We start from the raw sequence: 20,866 nt of genomic DNA on the forward strand, positions 1-20,866 counted from the left end.
CCCCCCTTTTTTTTTTCTTCTCTAGCTTCTCTTCTCTAACATGAGACAAAACATGTCCTTTGACCTTCTAAGTTTGGTTTATTTTGCTTAATATAGTATTCTCAAGTTCCATTCATTTTTCTGTAAATGACATAATTTAATTTTTTTTTTACTTAATAACTTAATATTTATTTCAAATAAATCTGAAATGTTGAAGGATGTGATGAGAATGCTTTCACCTCATTGGAATTCAGTTTATCTACAAAATGAGAGAATTGAATAAAAAATCCCTTTTGACCCTTCCCATTCTAAACATGTTGTGTTTCCATGCTTATTGAATTGGAGTACCCAAATGTGGAGTCCATTCAAATGTTACCCAGTTGAATTGCCCAGTGACAGTTACCGAGATATTCACTGAGTTATTCCTGAAGTATTATTCCTGCTTTGAAGATAGGATGTAATGTATTAACTACTTACAGTTGAAGTAAACTGCAATGGTTAGAAAATTATGGGGGTGACTGCCTCTATCTTGCTATCTGGCAAACCTTGTAAGAGGTAACAATAAGACTGGCGAGCAGAAAAAAAATCTGGGCAATATTCAAATTTGAAAAGAACAGTTATGCTGAAATCAAGGCAGAAGATCCAGGTCCTTGGTTGGCTTATCTGGGTGAACTTTTTTTTTTTTTGACATAGCTTTATATATATATATATATATTTTCTAATATTCTATTTGTTGTTGATGGACATTTATTTATTTATTTATATGTGGTGCTTGTTTATTTATTTATTTATTCATTCATATGTGGTGCTAAGAATCGAACCTAGTACCTAGTAGTAGGCAAGCACTCTACAACTGAGCCACAACCTCAGCCCATCCCCATAGCCTTATTGAGGTAAAAGTGAAGTATAATAAATGCACATATTGAAAGTATTCAGTTTGTTCAGTTTTGACATGTATCTAGCCAATACAATCAATATAAAAATCATTTCTGTTAATTTTTAAAATTTGAAGTCATGCAGACTGTTTCCTGCATGATTTATTACATTAGAAATCAATCACCTTAAGATATATAGAACCCCATCCCCACATGTCAACTATTTTAAAATTAAATGGCACACCTATAAATATCTCAGAGGTCAAGGAAGAAAGCACCAGAAAATAAATAAAAAGTCCTTTGAACTAAGTGATAATAAAAGCTTAAAATATCAGGATCTCTGGGATGAAACAGTACTCAGATGAACATTTGTGACTTAAAGTACTTGTACTTAAGTACTTAAAGTACTTATCAGAAAGAAGATAGAATAACAATCAAATTATTTTCAAATTATGTAGTAGGAAGGAAAAAATAAGAGTAGGAGCAGAGATATATGAAATAGAGAAGAAATAATACAGCTAAAATGTGATAAAAACCAAACAAGTCTCATCAAGATGAAAAGCAAGAACACAAAATATCAGTGGAAAGGGAGCTACCACAATAACCCTATAGATGCTAAAATATATTAAGGTAATAGTACAGTTGTGTGCCAACATATGTGATAGCTTACTGGTCTGTATTAGAGAAGGATCTGTGTGCTGCTGAGAAGAAAGTGTATTTAGTCATTGACGGATGAAATATTCTACATATGTCTGTCAAGTCTAAATTATCAGTTGTATTTTTTACTTCTTTAGCTTCTTTATTTAGTTTTTGTTTAGACGATCTATTCATAGGTGACAGAGGCATGTTAAAGTTACCCAGTATTATTGTGTTGTGGTCTATTTGATTCTTGAAATTGAAAAGGGTTTGTTTACTTAGATGCTCCATTGTTTGGGGCAGAAATATTTATGATTGGTATGTCTTGTTGACATATAATTCCATTAAGCAGGATGAAATAGCCTTCTTTGTCCCTTCTGATTAACTTTGACTTAAAGTTCACTTTTTCTGATATTATAAAAGAAATCCCTGCTTGTTTATGTGATCCATGTAAGTGATATGTTCCCCCCACCCCCCGTCCTTTCACCTTCAGTCTGTGGATGTCTTTGCTATGAGGTGAAGTCTCTTGAAGACAGCATATTGTTGGGTCTTGTTTCTTAATCCAATTTGCTAGTCTACATCTTTTGATTGATGAGTTTAGGCCATTAATATTCAAGGTTGTTATTGAGATAAGATTTATATTCCCAGTCAATTGGGTTTATTTCTGGTTGTTAATTTGAATTAGTTTATCCTTTGGTTGACTATTCCTTTAGTGTAGTTCCTTCCTTTGTTGGTTTTCACTTTTTTTTTTTTCATTTTATCTTCATGGAACATTTTGTTGAGAATGTTCTGTAGTTTAGGCTTTCAAGTTGTGAATTCTTTTAACTTTTGTTTATCATGGAAGGTTTTTAATTTCATCTTTAAATCTAAAGCTTAATTTTGCTGGATATAGGATTCTTGGTTGGTATCCATTTTTTTCAGAGCTTGGTATATGTTATTCCAGGACTTCCTAACTTTAAAGGATTTGGGTTCCCACTATATGTAATCTGATATTTTTCTCTTGCAGCCTTTAAAATTCTATCCTTATTCTGTATGTTAGGCATTTTTATTATAATGTACCTTGGTGTGGGTCTGTTGTAATTTTGTAAATTTGGTGTCCTGTAAGCTTCTTGCATTTGATTTTCCATTTCATTCTTATGGTTTGGGAAATTCTCTGATATTATGTCATTGAAAAACTTGTGCATTCCTTTGGTTTGTATCTCTGCAACTTCATCCTCTTGATAAATCTTAAATTTGGTCTTTTCATGTTATCCCATAGTTCTTGGAAGTTCTGTTCATGGTTTCTTAACATCTTCTTTCTGTGCTAAACTCTATTTTCAAGGTTATAAATTTTGCCTTCCCTGCCTGAGTTTCTATCTTGTAAGTGGTCTAGTCTGTTGGTGATGCTTTCTATTGAATTTTTAATTTGGTTTATTGTTTCCTTCGTTTTGAGGATTTCTTCATTTTTTTTTTCTTTCAGAATCTCTGTCTCTTTATTGAAGTGATCTTTAACTTTTTCTCTCTGATTTCATTTCTTATACTATCCTTTACTGCGCAGATCAGTTTTAACTATGTACATTCTAAACTCCTTCTCTGACATTGGTTCCACTGTGGTGTGGATGGATTTTGTTACTGGAGTATCTTGGTTTGTTGGGGAGATTTGTTTCCTTTCTTTTTCATGTTGTTTGTGTGCCTGCCCATCTAACACTATGAATCTGAGGCAGTAAAATTTCTACTCTGTGGACTTATAGTGTCCCTGAAGGTTTCTAGTGTCTCATTGTTTAGCGGGAGACAAATGATAGTAACAACCAATGCAAACAATTTATACCATTAAACCAAATAGTTTTTACTATGATGTTTAAAATATTAGTTATCACAATAAATAGAGATTATATGATCAGTTATTACCTACAATAAAAACAGCAAATTTGCAAAAGACTTTACAATTTCAAATGGTGGGCAGGAAGAGAACAGAAGTGATATAGGATGTGATAACTATGAGGGAGGAGGAGAGATGAAGAAGTAAAAAATTAAAGGAAGAGTGAAAGAGAGAACAATAGAAATTGGCTATTAGCAGAAAAGAGACAATCAAGGGAAATAGCAGAAAAATATATATAAAGTAAAAATTTAAAAAATAAATTAAAAATAAAAATAAAAGAATAAAAAACAAAATTAAAATATACTTATCAAACATCCTAGTTCACAGAAATCTAATCCATGAAAAGTAACTGGTTTAAAAAATGGTAGAAATAAGAAAAAAAACCCAAATATGAATATGTACAAATGTCCATGTACCATTAAAGTTACAAGTAAGCAGAAAAAAAGGAAAAAAGGATCTTGATGAAAATTGAAGAATTCTTTCTATTGGAGTTCAAAAGATTCTCAGTTACTTTTCTCAGTAGTTTTAGGTGGGGTTCTCTCTAGCATGATGCCTCACCCTCTGGATTGATGGAGTGAGAGAGGTAATCCTATAGGCAGAACTCCTGGAGGCAGGGTTTAGGTTTAGGTGGGCTCCCTGTTCTTCGCTGAATACCTGTTGATCTGGAGACTTTATATCAGTGCACCTCCAGCATCCAGTACTTGCTGGTCCACACTGGAAGACTGTAACCCACGGATCTCCCTTGGGTTTCACTTGTGTGGTAGGGGAGCCATGTCATCTTCGGGCACCATATTTCCTGGTCTCCAGTTCAGTTTCCAAACAATCTCTCCTGCCCCCAACCTTCCAAGTTCCCGGCCAGATGCGTCTCTCCCAGAAGGTCCCGCAAGCAGTTGGATTGGAGGGGGAAGGGTAGTGCTGAGTGGGTTTCCATGACCTGTGTAAACCTCTCTCAATGTTTGATTTTTCTTCTGGTCACTTAAGCACACTCTATATCGTGGGCCTAATGTGGGCCTGTATTTCGGGCCCCATCAGCTGCCAGTTCTCACACAGCAGCTGCATACCTCCTGGAGAGATGGCAGCTTCGCCCTACATACAGATATTGTGTAGTACATCTTTCAGGTTTGCTGGGCAGTGTCCTTGATCTCACACCCTTTGTACCCTGGCATGCCTCCAGCCTCCCCAAAATACAGGTTCTTTTAATTTCCTTATCCCTCCTCTATGCTCATGGAGGGACTGCTCTGGCTGGTGCTTAAGGCCCAGCTGAGGCAGTAGCTGTACAGCTGAGGATATCTTCTTTATTTTATAATATCCAACCTCCTGAGTCCATGGTCTGCTTTGAATGTCCAATTTTAAATTCCAGTAAAGTTCCTCTCTTCTTTTTTGTTCACCTACCTTGCTGAGAAGCTGCCTGTCTGCTTTCTTGGTTTCACTCCATGGAGCAGCTAAGAAAGGGACCTCCTCTATTCTGCCATCTTGAAAACCTCTCTGGATCTTCATTGTTCTTTGTGGCCGAATAAAACTCCATGTGTGTGTGTGTATATATATATATATATACACACACACACCAATTTTTCTTTATCCATTCATCTGTTGATGGACACCTATGCTGGTTCCATAATCTGGCTGTTGTGTATTGTGCTGCTACAAATGTGGGTGTTCATGTATTGCTATAGAATTATATGACTTTAATTCCTTAGGATAACTATCCAGGAGTGGTATAGCTGGGTCATATGGTGGTTCTATTCCTAGTCTTTTGAGGAACTTTCATGCTGATTACCATAGTGGTTTTACTAATTTACAATTCCACTAGTAGTTTTATAGGGTTCCTTTTTTTCCCATATCTTCTTTAGCATTTATTTTTGTAATATATTTTGAAATTAGGAAGGGTCATATCTCTAGCTTTGTTCTTTTTGTTCAAGATTGCTTTGACTATTCAGAGTCTCTTGTAGTTACATATGGATTTTAGGATTATATTTTCTACTTCTGTAAAAAAAGCCATTGGAATTTTGATAATAGATTGCTTTAGTAGAGAGTATGGTTATTTTAACAATATTAATTTTACTAGTCCATGAGTACAGTGTACTTCGCCATTTATTTGTCTTCTTCAGTTTCTTTCAAAAATGTTTTATAGTTTTTATTATATACCTTTTTTAAAAACTTCATTGACTAAATTTATTCTTAGATAGTATATTCTGTTTGGTTCTATTATAAAAAAAAGATTATTTCTTGGGGCTGGGGCTATAGCTCAGTGGCAGAGTGCTTGCCTAGCATATGTGAAGCACTAGGTTTGACCCTCAGCACCACATAAAAATAAAGGCATGCTGTCCTATCTACAACTACCAAAAAAAAAAAAATGTCAAACTAAAAAAAAAAAAAGAACAAAAAACAAAAACTACTTCTTTTTCTGTATTGGTTATGTATCCTGAAATTTTACTAAATTTGTTTATCCTTCCTGTCAGTTTTTTAAATGCAATATTTGGGGTTTTCTAAATATAAGGTTATATCTAAAAACAGATACTATTCCTTCTTTACTGATTTGGAAGCCTTTTATTTATTTTTCTTACCTAATTGCTCTGCCTAAGATTTCTAGTGCTATGTTGAATATAAGTGGTAAGAATGAGCATCCTTACCTTATTCTGGATCTTAGAAGAAAAGCTTTTAGCTTTTCAAGGTTGAGTACTGTGTTAGCTATGAGCTTGTCATTTGTGGCCCTTATTTTATTTTTTTGAGTTATTGTCCTTCTATACCTAACTTACTGAGTTTTTAATCATGAAAGAATGTTGAATTTTGTCAAGTACCCTTTCTGTATCTGTTTAGATGGTTGTAAAAATTTTATCCTTCTTTCTTTTAATGCAGTATATTCATTTATTGTTAAGCAGATATTATACCATCCTGTAATCACAAGAATAAATTCCACTTGATCATGATGTATGATCTTTTTAATTTGTTGTTGAATTGAGCTAATATTTTGCTGAGAGTTTTTGTATCTGTGTTCATCAAGGATATAGGCCTATAATTTTCTTTTCTCTTAGTGTTGTCTCATTTTAGTATTAGGGTAATGTTGGCTTTGTAAAATGAGTTTGGAAGAATTCTCACTTCTCCAATTTTTTGGATGAGTTTGAGGAGGATTGATGTTAATTCCTTCTTTGAAGTATTAGGTAGCATTCACCAGTGAAGTCACCTGTTCCTAAGCGGTTTTTTATTGGGAGGTTTTGGATTACTGATTCCATCCCCTTACTAGTTATAGGTTGGTTCAGATTTCATGTTTCTTCACAATTCAGTCGTGGTAGATTATGTGTTTTGAGGAATTTTTCCATTTCATCTAGGTTAGTCGATACGTTGACATTTTCTTGTAGGACTCTGAGAGTTCTTTTCATTTCCATGAAATTTGTTGTAATGTCCCCTCTTTCATTTGTGATTCGAGTTACTTGAGTAACTTTTTTTTTTTTTTTCCTAGTCCTGGGAGCCTAAAGTTTGTCAATTTGTTGATCTTTTTCAAGAAAAACCCAAACAAACCTCCCCGCCTCCTTGGTTGATTTCATTGTTTTTCTACTCTCTATTTTGTTATCTCTGCTCTCATCTTTAGTATTTCCTTCCTTGTGGTAGCTTTGGGTTTAGTTTGTTCTGCTTTTTCTGGTTCCTTATGGTATAAATTTAGGTTGTGGATTTGAGATTTTTCTTATTTTTTAACATAAGCACTTTAACACCTATAAACTTTCCTCTTAGCACTGCTTTTACTGCATCCCATAATTTTATTATGTTGTATTTGTTTTCATTGGTCTTAAAATATTTTCTAATTTTCCTTGTTATTTATTGTTTGATTCATTGGTTGTTTAATTTTTACTTATTTGTGGATTTAGCATTGCTATTTGTAAATTGCCTTCTAATTGGTTTACAATTCCTTTGTACATTTTTTCCTCTCATTGTCTTTTCTTGTGAGTTTATTTTATTTTGGGTTGGTATGGTATGCTTTGATTCTTTTTCTTTATATTTTTTGTCTACCACATTAAAAAAACTTGTGTTGCTATAAGGCTTACATAAATCATGTTTTGGTTATAATAGGCTACGATAGTCCTCTCTTAATCACAGTTTTACTTTCTGTAGTTTCAGTTACCCACAGTAAACTTCAGTCAGAAAATATTAAATGGAAAATTCCAGAAATAAGCAATCCATATATTTTAAGTTGTGCATCATTCTGAATAACATGATAAATTCTTGTGCTGTTCATTCCATCCTGCTTGGGATACAAATCATCTTTTTGTTTAGTTTATCCACACTATGTATGTTACTTGCCCATAGTAACTTAATAGCTGTCTGTTATTAGTATTGCACACATGATTCAGTAATATCTTCTAATTAAGGTTTCCAGTGGAATGGGGAAGGGTCTTAAAATGTATCTTTCATGAATAATGGGACTACTGTATTTTGGGCTAGTAATAATTTGACTTTGATCATGCAGAAGAACTCTATATTATTACTCCCTCCATGCTTTATGTTGTTAATGTCCCAGTTTTTACTTTTTTTGTATTATATATCCAATAACAAAATATTATAATCATAGTTGAATTTTAAGATTTTTTTCTTTAACTTTTAAAGTTGGAAATGATTTATGTACCACATTACATTAATGGGGTAATCTGTATTTCACTATATAATTACCTTCACCAGTGGCTTTACATTTCTATGGGTTTTCATGCTGCTAATTAGCATCCTTTAATTTCAATTTGAAGATATCCTGTTAGCATTTCTTCTAAGTTGGGTCTTTTGGTGCTGAATTCCTTCAAGTTTTATATCTGGGAAAGTCTTCTTCATTTCTAAAAGAAAGTTTTGTAGGATATAATATTCTTGGTTAGCAGTTTTTCTCTTTCAGTATTTGGAATGTATCATTCTCTCCTGGCCTGTAAGGTTTCTTCTGAGAAATCCAGTGAAAATCCTATGGGGACTCCTTTATTAAATATGAGTTACTTTTCTCTCTTTATTTCTTTGAGTGTTGACAATTTGATTCATGATGTGTCTTAGTGTAGATCTCTCTATATTTAACTTGTTTAGAACTTTTTGGAGATCCATTTCCCTTTCCAGATTATTTCTTTAAGTAAGCTTTCTTTAAGTATTTATTTATTTAAATAATCTTAATGCCTCTTTCTGTTTTTTCTTTCTTCATTACAATAATACATATATTGTACTGCTTGATATTGTCCCACAGTCCCTTCAACTTCATTGCTTTTCATTCTCCTTTATTTTTTTCTTCTTACTAGATCATTTCAAATGTGATGTTTTTGAGTTTGATGACTCTTTTTTTGTACTTGATCCAGGCTACTGTTAAACCCCTCTAGTTAATTTTTTAGTTTGGCTATTACACTCTTAATTTCCTAATTTTCTATTAGAAACATTTTCCTTCTACTTTTTTACATTCTGTTTTTTGTACATACATAATTGTCCTAAGCTTATTGAGTATTTTGATGGTAGTTAATTTGGATTTCTTTGTCAATAATTTATATATCTCCATATCTTTAGGGTTAGTTTCTGGAGATTTATTTTGTTCCTTTGTTCCGTATTTCATTTTCCTTAATACTTCTTGTTGGTGTCTGTATACCTGAAAATAGTACTCTTGTCCTATCTTTGTGAACTATGTCTTTGTACATGTAAAACCTTGAAGAATCAGTCTGAGTGGAGATTCCAAGCCCATCTCAAACCTTGTCTGAGGATGTATCTCCTCTGGACTGTCACGTACAAATTCTTAATTAGGGGTATTTGCTAATTTCTCTTTTCAGGAACTTGTAATATCTTGCTCCCTCTGGTATCTTTCCCTTGTACTGCGGGTTTTCAGGAGCAGTAGCCTGACTCTTTTTTGTTTGTTTTCTTTTTAAAAATTTCACCCACCTCTATACTTGATCCTGTCAGAGCATCAAGAGAGATAAAATAGGACCAAGTCCGTCGGGCAGTACTCTAAAATGTCTGAGTATTGGACATATACTTTAGTCTTCTTCCCCCCCGGCCCCGAGAGAAACTGTGGGCTTTGAGTTTCCCAGTCATATCATGCCAAAGCAGGAAGAGGAACTCTGGCTCTGAGTACATAATAGTACAAATTATTCCTTTGTTCTCAGTAGCCCCTGGTCCTGTTAGTTCTTACAGAGTCCAGTTCGTCAGGTGACCTCCTCCAAAAATCAGAATGTTACATGGATGCTCCAACTCTTTCCATCCTTAGGAAGAAGGTAATTCTTTGATGAGCTGGTAGGAGGGGCTATGACCAGATTTTTCACACTAGTTCAAGCCATAGCCTTTTTTCTCAGCAGTTCCCAACTTGTGGCCTATTCTTGTCAGATACAGAAATCAGACCCTCAAGTACCCCCTGGGAAAGTCAGAACGTTGGATGTATTGTCCATTCCTCTTTTTTCCTTCCTAGGGAGAAGCTGGGAGCAGGGGATTTCCTCCTGATCATATGGGGCTGTTTGTTTAGAGGAAGGTTGTGGCAAGAGATGTCACCAATTTTCTTATCTGCTTCAGTGCAGTTTGTTTCATTGTTTCTGGTATAGGAGCCTCTCATACTGGTTCTGGATGTCTCACAAAGGGAATTGGTCTGCATATTGTGGTTGAATTTGTGTGTCTATAGAAGAAAGGAGGGTTTGGGGCTTCATGTTCTGCTGTATTACTGACATCATCCCCTTAATTAATTTTTTTTCAGAAGGACATTTGGCCATTCTTTAGGCTTTAGATTTTATTATGTATCTCATTGCTTATCTCTGTTTGGATAGGGCCAACTTTATGTTTATTATTTGGAATCAATATGAGATACTTTGAAAGTGTTGAACTAGTTCAGCATGAGAAAAGAGCAAATTGGAGAGTTTATATTTCCTGTAGTTTTACTGTTCAAGAGTTGTAAACGGTATGTTAGAAAATTTTACTAAGGTATTGAATTTTTTTCTTTCTATGTTAATTTAAATTTTTTTAATATTTATTTTTTGGTTGTAACTGGACACAATGTCTTTATTTTATTTATTTATTTTTTTGTGGTGCTGAGGATTGAACCCAGGGCCTTCTACATGCTAGGCGAGTGCTTTTGCCGCTGAGCCACAATCCTAACCCCATCTTTCTATGTAAATTTTGACACCCTGGAATTTATTGAGCCATAGCCTCCTTTTCTAGTTGGCCCTGGTACAATATCATGAGCTCACTTATGAGCATGTCCTCAGTACCAGATGTATACTGTCTTACTATTCTGTGTGGCAGGAGCACTAGTTATTCATAAAGAAACTTTTTAGGATTGTCATTTTTCTCCCAATCACAGTTGCATTGTTCACCCTGACCACTAGCCCCATCACTGTGAATTTGAGGCTGTTTTTGTATTTTGAGTTCAGGTTAATTTTGTTTCCAGCTGGAGACAGTCTCATGGCAAGAAATGAAACTTCTGTGCCTAATGTCCTGTGTTTCTTATACTAGCCAGATTTTAGCAAATCTGACCTCCTCCTTTAGTTGGATCAGTTGCCTTCCAAGAAGCTGGCTTCTGCAATGCCTTTGCTTTATTTGGCTTTCGTAGGTACTTGTTCAAGGGCCAATTTAATGAGTTTAGTTTTGGACATGTTGAATTGGAGACAGGGCTATTCAATTTGTATTTATAATGGATTTGTAGTCTTAAGAGAACAATTTGGATGGGAGATGTAGATTTGGTAAGCAAAACTTCTTATTATTTGAAATATTAATAGTATATTGGATCACTCAGGAAAAGCATGTAAAATGAAAACAAAGAGGTTAGACACAGAACCCTGGGGTTGCAACACAAATGGTGTTGGTAGAGAAGGAAAAACCAGAGCAAGTTACTGTGAAGGATATTTTTGAAGTACAGGACAAGAACCAGGGAAGAATGGTTTTATGGAGCCAATGAATGTGACACATTTAAAACACTATTTCTAATATTCTAGTGAGATCAAGTATGGTAAAGAGAGATTTCAACTCATTTGCTTGAGTGTGTAGGAGACCACTGATGTCCTTATTTATAGTACTTTTACTATAAGTAGAAGTCAATTTATAGTTGATTGAAAAAGTATATGACAGGTTAGGACATGGATCCAGTAACTTCTGAAAATTTATTGTGAAGGGAAAGAGGTTCATTGGTATAAAGGACAGCTACATGTGAATCAAAAGAATGTGTTATTTTATGTATGCACCCTGTGCAATAAATAGATAAATGTTTCAGGCTTCTTTTTTATTAATATTTTCTATGAGAATTACTTTTAATATTTAAACATTTTTCAATTTTTAAGTATAGCTCTTTTTATGATTGCTTAATCAATTTTTAAAGAATAGGCCACTGCTTATCAGATTGCCTCTTCCGACACACTGAGTTGTAAAAGCGTGTATCAGCTCAAGTACATTGACTGGTGAAATTATCCTCAAAATATTACTTTGTCTATTTGATTTTAACTATTTGTATATCTGGGATACTGTTTAAGGGTATGAAAAATGAATAGCACTCTTTTTAAAACAGATTTTTAAAATATTTTTCTTTTAGTTGTAGATGGACACAATACCTTTATCTTATTTATTTTTCTCATGTGCTAGGGGTCGAATGCAGTGCCTCACACATGCTAGGCAAATGCTGTACCACTGAATTACAACTCCAGCCCCGACAGAACAGATTTTTAAAGATATTCTATATATGTAGTAACCAGATTAGGGATTATTATTTTTATCAGTGTTGCTACCAAAAAATATACTATGAGTTTTAATATGAACTTTTTGAACTCATAGTTTGTCTTTTGGGAATACTTTGTGTTTGTGAGGAAATCCTGATATGGGTTGTGGTTGAAAGTTAGTGACTCTTAATTCCCTATACAGAGGTCCCCTTAATCATAGAAAATAGGTTCTAAGGCTCTTGAAACTGTAGATAGTACTGAATTCTGCATATACTCTATTTTTTCCCTATGTACATATCTCTTATAGTTTGATTATAAATTAGGCATATTAAGATATTAACTGTAATATGAAAATAGGAACAATTATAATAGTATACCAAATTAAAAGTTATTTAAAATTTATGAATGGTTCATTTCTGGAATGTTCTCTTTAACATTTTCAGATTTTAGTTGATTGGGGGTGACTACCACTGTAGGGAAAAGTAAACATGGATGGGGGTGTCCTGCTCTATAATAATTTCTGATTTATACTTCTTGAAGTGGTTGAATAGAGAATAGGTATTCATAACCATGGGGCTTTCATTGAAGTAACTTGAATTAAAACATAAAGAGAGACTCTAGGTGAGAGTAGTATATTTGAGAATGGTGTCTTTGTATGATATATTAGAGAAGAGTCTTTTTGGTAAAGTGCATTTAAACTGTCTTCCTTCTTATCCTGTACTTATCACATTTTACATGAATTAACATGGTATATATTTTAATAAAAGATTTTATATATGTGGTTTCTAACATGGTTTCAGATTAATAGAGACTTTAAGCTCCTTGAAAGTTTTGTTATTTTATATATTTTAAGGTTTTGTCTTAAATCCAACAAAATTTGCTAAGCTGTAAACAATGATCTCTCAGAATATATGATCTCAAAATATAAATATGAATATGTGTAGGAGGAGAAAAGATTTAAATACATATGATTTATTATAGTCTCACTTAAAATAGAATTTATTTATAAGCAAGTATATGGCATTTGTGGGACATTTTACTTTTGATTTACTCTAAATGAAATAAAATGTGAAAAATACAAATGGTTATTATTTGTAGATCTTTTTTTCTGCTGTTGAACCATCATTGTGAATATAAACTATCAATCATTTCATTCAAAAGAAAAGACTTGGTGATTGTAGATTTGAACACTCTGTGTCCTCTGAATTCTCCAGATTTTGATTTTTGCTGTTTTGATATCTTTATAGAGAGCAATACACTGGGAAGCACCGAATGAGCTCACGCTCTATAAGTCCATCTTACAAAGAAGAAGAACAAAATGTTATCCCAAAGAACTCTGTAAGATTGTATTTTACATTTATTTGTTCTTAATTGTTTAAAATAACTCCACATAGTTTTAGTTTTATATTGTCAAAGTTCCAGTGGTTACTTAAAAACGGTGAATAAAGTATGAAGGAAAAGGAGAACATTTTGATGTGAAAGATAGTGGTGTACCATGGTATTCCTTCTGTTTTCTCAGAGACTCTAAGGTATGCTGCTAAGTCTATCATTTCTCCAGCATATTGAAGAAAAACTGAAACATTTTATTTTTTATTTATCTATTTTTCCCCTTTTACCTAATAAACACTTGGAAATTAAGAAGAAATAGGGATTAATTTATAGTCAAATAGGAAACACTGCTTTTCTGATTGGGGTGAACTATTTTTATTTTCAAATATGAATGTCTCTCTTGCATCTCTGTGTTTAACAAAGATTTAGTTTGAATAAGGTTTGCAAAGTGAAAAATTGCACTTGCTCACTGAAGTCTTTATTTCCAACTTTGGCTATCTTGGGTATATGACTTAGTTACAGGAGACATCATGTATAACATGTGACTATTTTAGCACATATTTCTTTAAACATAACTCATTTCATTTTCTCCAAAGATAGTTTGGAACATGAAATTTAATATAAGAGGCAGCACACTTTTAATAATAATTTACGGTATATTTACTCAATCAAGGCAGGTATGTTTTTTTATTTAAGAAGTTCTGTTCACAAAGAAAACACAAAAATCAAGGTACCACCAGTAAGAAGTGATAATGAATTTTAATATAGTATATAAATAATGGAAAGTCAACATTTTGTTGAACATAAATTTGAGATTAGTAAAGTATGCAGAACATTTTAGTGTATTTTTTCCTTCATCACTTTATATTAATTTAAATGAAGATAGGTAAAGAGGTTTATTTGTTAGTAATGAGGCTTTCTACAAAAGCATGAAAATGCTGTATCAACAAATTTAACTTTAAAAATTTGGGGCTATAAAATAGACATTATTATTTTATACAGATTTACCTTTCTAAGTTTTTAGTGCTTTGGAATTATTAATTTCTGGCCACAGATCTTAGGTTGTCTTCAGTTAATTGTAGTTTTAATCTGGTTGATAAATATGTAATATAGTAATACAGGAGAAAAAAAGCAGAATTTTTTTTTAAAAAGTAAAGAATCCCCATAATTGTGTTTTCATAATGTGAATCCAAAACTTATTTCTCTTTTTATTCAATGTATGAGTTAGAATTAATTTAAGAACAAAGAGCTTTTTGGACATCAACACAAAACTTCCCTGTTAACTAATTTTAATGAGAGTAAATAATTCATCTTTTCAAGTGTTCCTCCCCAACCCCCCAACCCCTTTCAAGCTACTGTGGTATACCACAATTAAAACTTTTTGTAAAAGAACTTAAAGAGGAGAGTCTGGATTAATTTTTAAAATATTCTTTTGATGTTTTTTTTTCCCTAAATCTAGTTACTGTGTGAATATATTGTTAAGGCATCTCATAGCCCCAAGCAGCTATAATAAACAGTCATTAGTTAGAATTGAGAACTCTAGCTTAGTTATAACATAATCCTTTCCTTGGAGGGTAATATAGCATTACCAAATAAGTACAAAAAACTCTCATTACTCTGAATGACATATATTTTGTCTTGTTTTCTTTTCTACCTTCTTGCTCTTCCTTTCTTCCTCTTGTTTCCTTTGTTTCTTTCTTCCATTCTCTCATCTTTTATTTCTTTTCTCCTTCTCTTCTTCCCTTTCTATTTTATATTTCAGGAAGTTCATTTGAAAAAATCTCCTATTTCTTTGGATGACAGTGACCTTGAACCTCGCCTGAATAGTTGGAATCTTGGGGTAAAAGTAGCATTTTTTTGATGCATATGTTGATGTAGAAGAGTCATATTGTATGTGAATTACAGCTGAGCTAATTTAATTCTAGTGCTTGAATTTTGGATGCTAGATGTCTATTATTATATTGATTTTAAGAAGGACTTTAAGTATGGGAAACAAATACCGTTCCAAAGCAATATAAAATATTTCCTGTCCTTGGCAAGCTAACTTTCTTATTGGTGAAATGAGAGATATACACATAAAATAGTTAAATAATATTTTAAGATACTATCTCATAAGATACCAAAGTGAATTATATGATAGATATCATCACATATCATTTAACAACAGGGATATGTTCTAAGAAATGTGTCAGTAGGTGGTTTCACCATTGTGTGAACATTGTACAATACTTACACAAACCTAGACAGTGTGCGCTTATTATTCAGTGCGGGTCTCTTAATCCAATCAAGAGATGCAGTAAGACATGAGATGCATGAGGCCGTTGCTGGCTTAACAAGGCACACTGTTTTACAGTAAACTTTTTTTTTAATAAGATGTGTACTCTGAAATAATGACAGAATATGACATCACTTAGGTGATGAAAACGTTACAGCTCCATAATACTCATGGGACCACTATCACATATGTGCTTTGTTGTTGATCAAGATGTAATTATGCAGCATGAGACTATGCTGATGTTAACAGGAGGGAAGTCAGGGTGAACATGAATAAGCAAAGTCATTCGGGTAAAAAAAAAAACTCAGGGAGATAGCAATTTTCATGTACAGAGAATTAGGGGCATGGAAGTATTTAGATAGGTGGGCAGAAGGAAAAGGAGGGATTCAAGGCAGAAGTAGACAGGAAGAAAGCTTTGGTTGTATAAGTGAACTGTCCTGACACAGTCTCTGGGATTTATGTATGGAATTAGTGGACAGTGTTGGCAACTGGATTAAATTGGATCTGTGAGTGCTACCTTGAGAATTTTAGCTTTTAAATTTCAGGTGTATACATCATTCCTTTTTTGTCCTATATCATTTTATAAAATTAAAATTCAAATAAATTAGGTCATTTTATAAATACTATATTATGTGCAGTTTAACTTTTTATATAAATTTATAAGAATTCTATGAATATGACTATTAATGATAACATTCACTTTTATTTGGATAGATATTGTATAGTTTAAGTATTCTGCTATTTCTGTTTCTTACACTTTGGTGTTAATATAAGTAATACTGCAACAAAATTCTTTACCAGAATCTTTTTATTCATATTTGGTTGTTTTCTTAGGTTATATCACATCTTTGGTTCATCAACTTCCAGAAGGTTTCTAATAATTTCAACCAGCAGTATACCAGTTGTCCATTTCCATTTATTCACCTAAATTAGGGATTATTAATTTAGAAAACTTAAAAACCTTTCTACTAATCATTGTCTTTAGTGAAAGCAGTGCTTTAGAAAAATTGTCTTCGTGGCATTGTGAAGGTACTATTGATGTGAGAAGAATTTGACACAGGAGATCAATTACCTTTTTGATGCTTAACACAAAGTGGACTTTGTGTTAGTGTGATTGCTGGGAAGATTGAAAGGATAGAAAAGAAAACCCTTTGATCCTCAATGACTGATTGGAGGCCTGAACTGAAGGGACCTAAATGTTTGTTTCTGAAAAATGGAAATGTTGGCTGTTAATTGACTATCAGATAGGATAACCATTTTAGAGGTTTAAAGTTTTATTTTAGATTAATGGAGTTTAAAGAGGTGGTAACATTAATTGCAGAGCTCAAGGCCTAGAGCTTCATGAGATGGGAGGGCTAAAGGCATATTTTGGAGTCCTTCTGATATGGGTGGTGGCAAGATTGAAGAAGAGCTCAAGCCTTTAGATAGTAGAATAAGCAGTGGAGAGTGGAGAATGAGGATGTTTGGGTCATAGAATTAGCACAAGTAGAAGCTTTGGAAATGGGTAGGAGATGAAAGTAATATGGATCTCCTATTAATTCTGGGAGTATGCTAGTGAGAGAAGAGAGAAACAGAATTAATGAGAGGGAGGATAAGAAGTCAAAAGAAAAACATTTTCATGTTTGAAAGTGTAGGGAAAGTTGCTGTTGGAGGGAAGTCATATTCCCAATGTGGGAGAAGAGCACAGGAAATCCCACAGAAGGACAAAGTCCTCTTGCCAGAGAGCAACATCAAAGAGAAAAATGAAATTGTGGAGCTATCCTTTTAAACTTGCCTTTGCCCTTAGCCATTTGAAACTTTTGATGTACATTTCCTAGTACATAGAGTACTTTGCACAATTATTTAACTGTTCAGAGGATTAAATCTTTGCTTCTTATAATAAAATTAAAATATCTAAAATATTTTGATATAATACTTTTAAAACTAGGTCTGCTTGGTTTTAACATTCTTATTGATTATAATGTGTAAACATTATAATCAGGCTAAATGATGTCTCTTCATTGGAGTTAAATAATACAAGTATTTAATTTATTTAGAAAACACAATTTTTTATTGTTTTTCTGATCATCTTCCCTTTTTAATTTATTTTTTAATTACATGACAATAGTGGAATGCATTACACTCATTATTACCCATATACAGCACAATTAAAGCATATAAAGTATGTTCACGCTGAATTATGCCATTATACATGTACTCTTTTTTTTTTGCATTACAATTCTTAATACACATATATACCACAATTTTTCATATCTCTGTATATAAGGTATATAAGGTATGTTGACATCAAATTTTGTTTTGATTTTAGTTTTGTGTGAGAATGCCTGAGAAGCTTTGTTTTCTTTCTTCCTTTGAAAGATCAGTTAATAGCTAGAGTTAATTTTTGTATTCTTAACTAAAGGTACATTATTTTATATTGCTGGCATTCCTGTCAACTCCTTCATTTTAATGCATTTGATATTTGAGCATTTGAATTTTCTACTATTTGTCAAAAAATAAATTTTTTCCAAAATATATTTCTTTTCTTTTTTCTTTCTTTCTTTTTTTTTTTTTTTTTACTTTTTAAAATTTTATTTTTATGTGGTGCTAAGGATTGAACCTAGCACCCCGCACATAAGGCGCTATACTGCTGAGCCACAACCCCAGCCCCCAAATATATTTCTTTTTCCTAGGAATATGTTATTTTTTTATGAATACATAATTCAATTAGAGATTTGTTTTAAAAACTCAGTATGAAATTTTCATCCTGTGTGTTTTTCTCAATCTTTAACCTTTTTAAAACTTACTGTTTGTGATGTTTCTAGTTTTCATGATATGTTTTAAATGCATTTCATGTATGACTCTCTATTTCGTAGGATAAATTATAGTGCTATGCAGTTTTACTATTTTTAAGTTAATTTGAGTAACTGTATGGATGGAGGGTTTGGAATATTCTGTCCTTAACCAGTGACTCTCATATCACTATGAAACAAGCTATGTGCACTCATTTGGAAAAAAAACTTTAAAAATTGTCATCAATTTTTCAAGTTTTAGATTTTATTATTGATTTTATAAATAATTTACTATGTTAAGATCTGTAGGGATTATTGGAGAGTGTTGATTATAACTGGGATTTATTTGAGGCTTTCTTTACTTTTTAATTTTAAGGTACAATTTTAAGGTTGTAAGAAAAAATTGATACATAATTTTTTCCTGGTTTCTAGAGCATGTTTGTGAATTTTATTTTGAAAGTGGGGTATATAACCTTAAAAGTCAGAGGAAATTACAATTATGACACAAATTGAGTAGGTATTTGAATCTCTTTTCCTATTTTATAGATATAGATATGAATGGGAAAATTTAGTTTGCTGACACATTTGAAAGCTTCCATTGCATGAAAGTTTAATTGTAGTTATGGTAATTACTTATTGATGGTTTAAAAAAAATGACTATACATAGAAATTGTTATTTTAAAAATTATTATTATTGCTGTTACATAATAATTAAATTGTATTTATTTTGAGATCTGTATACAGATTTTTGTTGTATCTTTTCCTTTTTTCTCCTATTTTTTCATCCATTCCTTTCTCTTCCTTCCCCTTCCTCTTCCTTTCCCCTCCTCTTCCTTCTCCTCCCTCTTCTCCTCCTCCCTCTTCTCCTTTTCCTTCTTCTTCTTCTTCTATCCTGTTGTCATTTCAATGAAGGGACTGAGAAGGTCAATATGTTCCTATTCATTAATGGACTATTTTGAGGTGAGATTAGTTGCAATAATTATTGTTAAAGCAGCGGTACAATTTAACCTGTTTTGTACGGTTTTATCTTGGCAATGTGAGGTTTTTCCATTTATGTTAGAATCCTATTTTCATACTATTCAGTGATCTTGGAAAGACACAGTTGAACATGTTGATCTTTTAAATTTCTCATTTGCCTGTGGTTTTCCATAAATGAGTAAACATGTCAGATTTTGTGACTAGGACAAAGTTATCTAAATGAAAAAGAGTTATAGAGGTGGTTTATGTAAAAAATTAACATTTGATAAGGCAAATTCTCACTCTCTTTAGAGTATAAAAATGTTTGGAATTATCTCCTCAAAATATTAAAAGGTAATTTCTATATGGTAAAATATGAGTGCTTATTTTCTTAACATTTTATGTTTTCTAATTTTTTTATATTTACTATTTGTTACTCATGAAACACACAAAGCCATAAAATATTTATAGTATTTTCCCAAAGCTTGTATTTGTGTAATGTAATGATATTCAGAGTTTTATTTGAGAAATTGACATTTATTTCTTTTAAAAGTAAATATAAACTCCCATTTCTGGCCATGATAGAGTAAGTCTTTTGCATCCTAGCTCTCCTACAGCTAAAAACTCTGTACAGAATAAAACAAAGCAATTACCTGGGGACTCTGGAAAGTAAGTAATAAGAGGCTGGTAGGAGAGGAAAACATGAAGAATGACTGCTACAGTCATTCTATTGAGAGTTGTCTTCTTTTTTTCTGTTTGTGTTTTTGTTTGTTTGTTTGTTTTTCTTATCTAACTCCCAGCTTTGACTCCAGGGTGGGCAAAATTGGGGGTTTGTGTAGTGGGCTTGGACAGTAAAAACTCGCATCTTTTTGGTTGGAGGACTAGGAAGAAGACTGGGCTGTATGAGAATGTTCCCTTACTCCCTCCACTCTGTCCCTGTTTTGGCCCTTCCCCTATGCCAGCGCTGGTGGAGAACTGTACTGTTGTAGTACAGCAGCAGCAGTTTGGGCCCATCTGTCTTGGTAGAAGTACTGAAAAGGGTACCTCTTATGCAAGGAATGTTAGAGGGGGATAATATATATGTATTTATATTTTCTTCTTTTCACTTGCTACTTTTCTTTGAGAGTGGAACTCTGTGATATTGTCAGAGACAAACTCTGAAGGGAACTCTAATCATTCTCACCCGTTGGACAGAGAAAATCTGAGAGGGAAGAGTGGAAGAAGTAAATCCTTATTGTGTGTGAAGCAACACAGGTTCCACCCAGCCTTACTCTAAAGTGTGCATGTTTGGAACATACCCACCAAAACTCGTAGCAGTATTTTAGAGAACTGAATTATGGTTTAAGTCATCACTTTTGTACTTTATCAACTCCTGAGTGATGACCTATTAGGGGCAGACTCAGGTGGCATAGTACAAGCTTGGAGCATGGGAATGACATCAAAACCACTTTTTACAGGAGAGGTGAGCTTATAGACAGATCTATTGATTTCCCACACTGAAAGAAACAAACACCAGGATTTTTCAGAACCTCAGAATTTAATTACAATGATTATAA

At 32.9% G+C, this 20,866-nt stretch overlaps 1 protein-coding gene across 1 annotated transcript in view; it reads left to right on the forward strand.

Annotated features, from left to right (window-relative positions):
* Cep112 (centrosomal protein 112) overlaps positions 1–20,866 on the forward strand; it is a 435,668-nt gene that overhangs the window by 35,701 nt on the left and 379,101 nt on the right. Inside the window, exons 6-7 of the mRNA XM_048798206.1 lie at positions 13,226–13,316; positions 15,070–15,147. Coding sequence (XP_048654163.1) covers positions 13,226–13,316; positions 15,070–15,147 — 169 coding nt within the window. The remainder of the gene's footprint in view (positions 1–13,225; positions 13,317–15,069; positions 15,148–20,866) is intronic.

Source organism: Marmota marmota, unplaced genomic scaffold, assembly GCF_001458135.2.
Source record: "Marmota marmota marmota unplaced genomic scaffold, marMar, whole genome shotgun sequence".
Taxonomy (NCBI): Eukaryota; Metazoa; Chordata; class Mammalia; order Rodentia; family Sciuridae; genus Marmota; species Marmota marmota.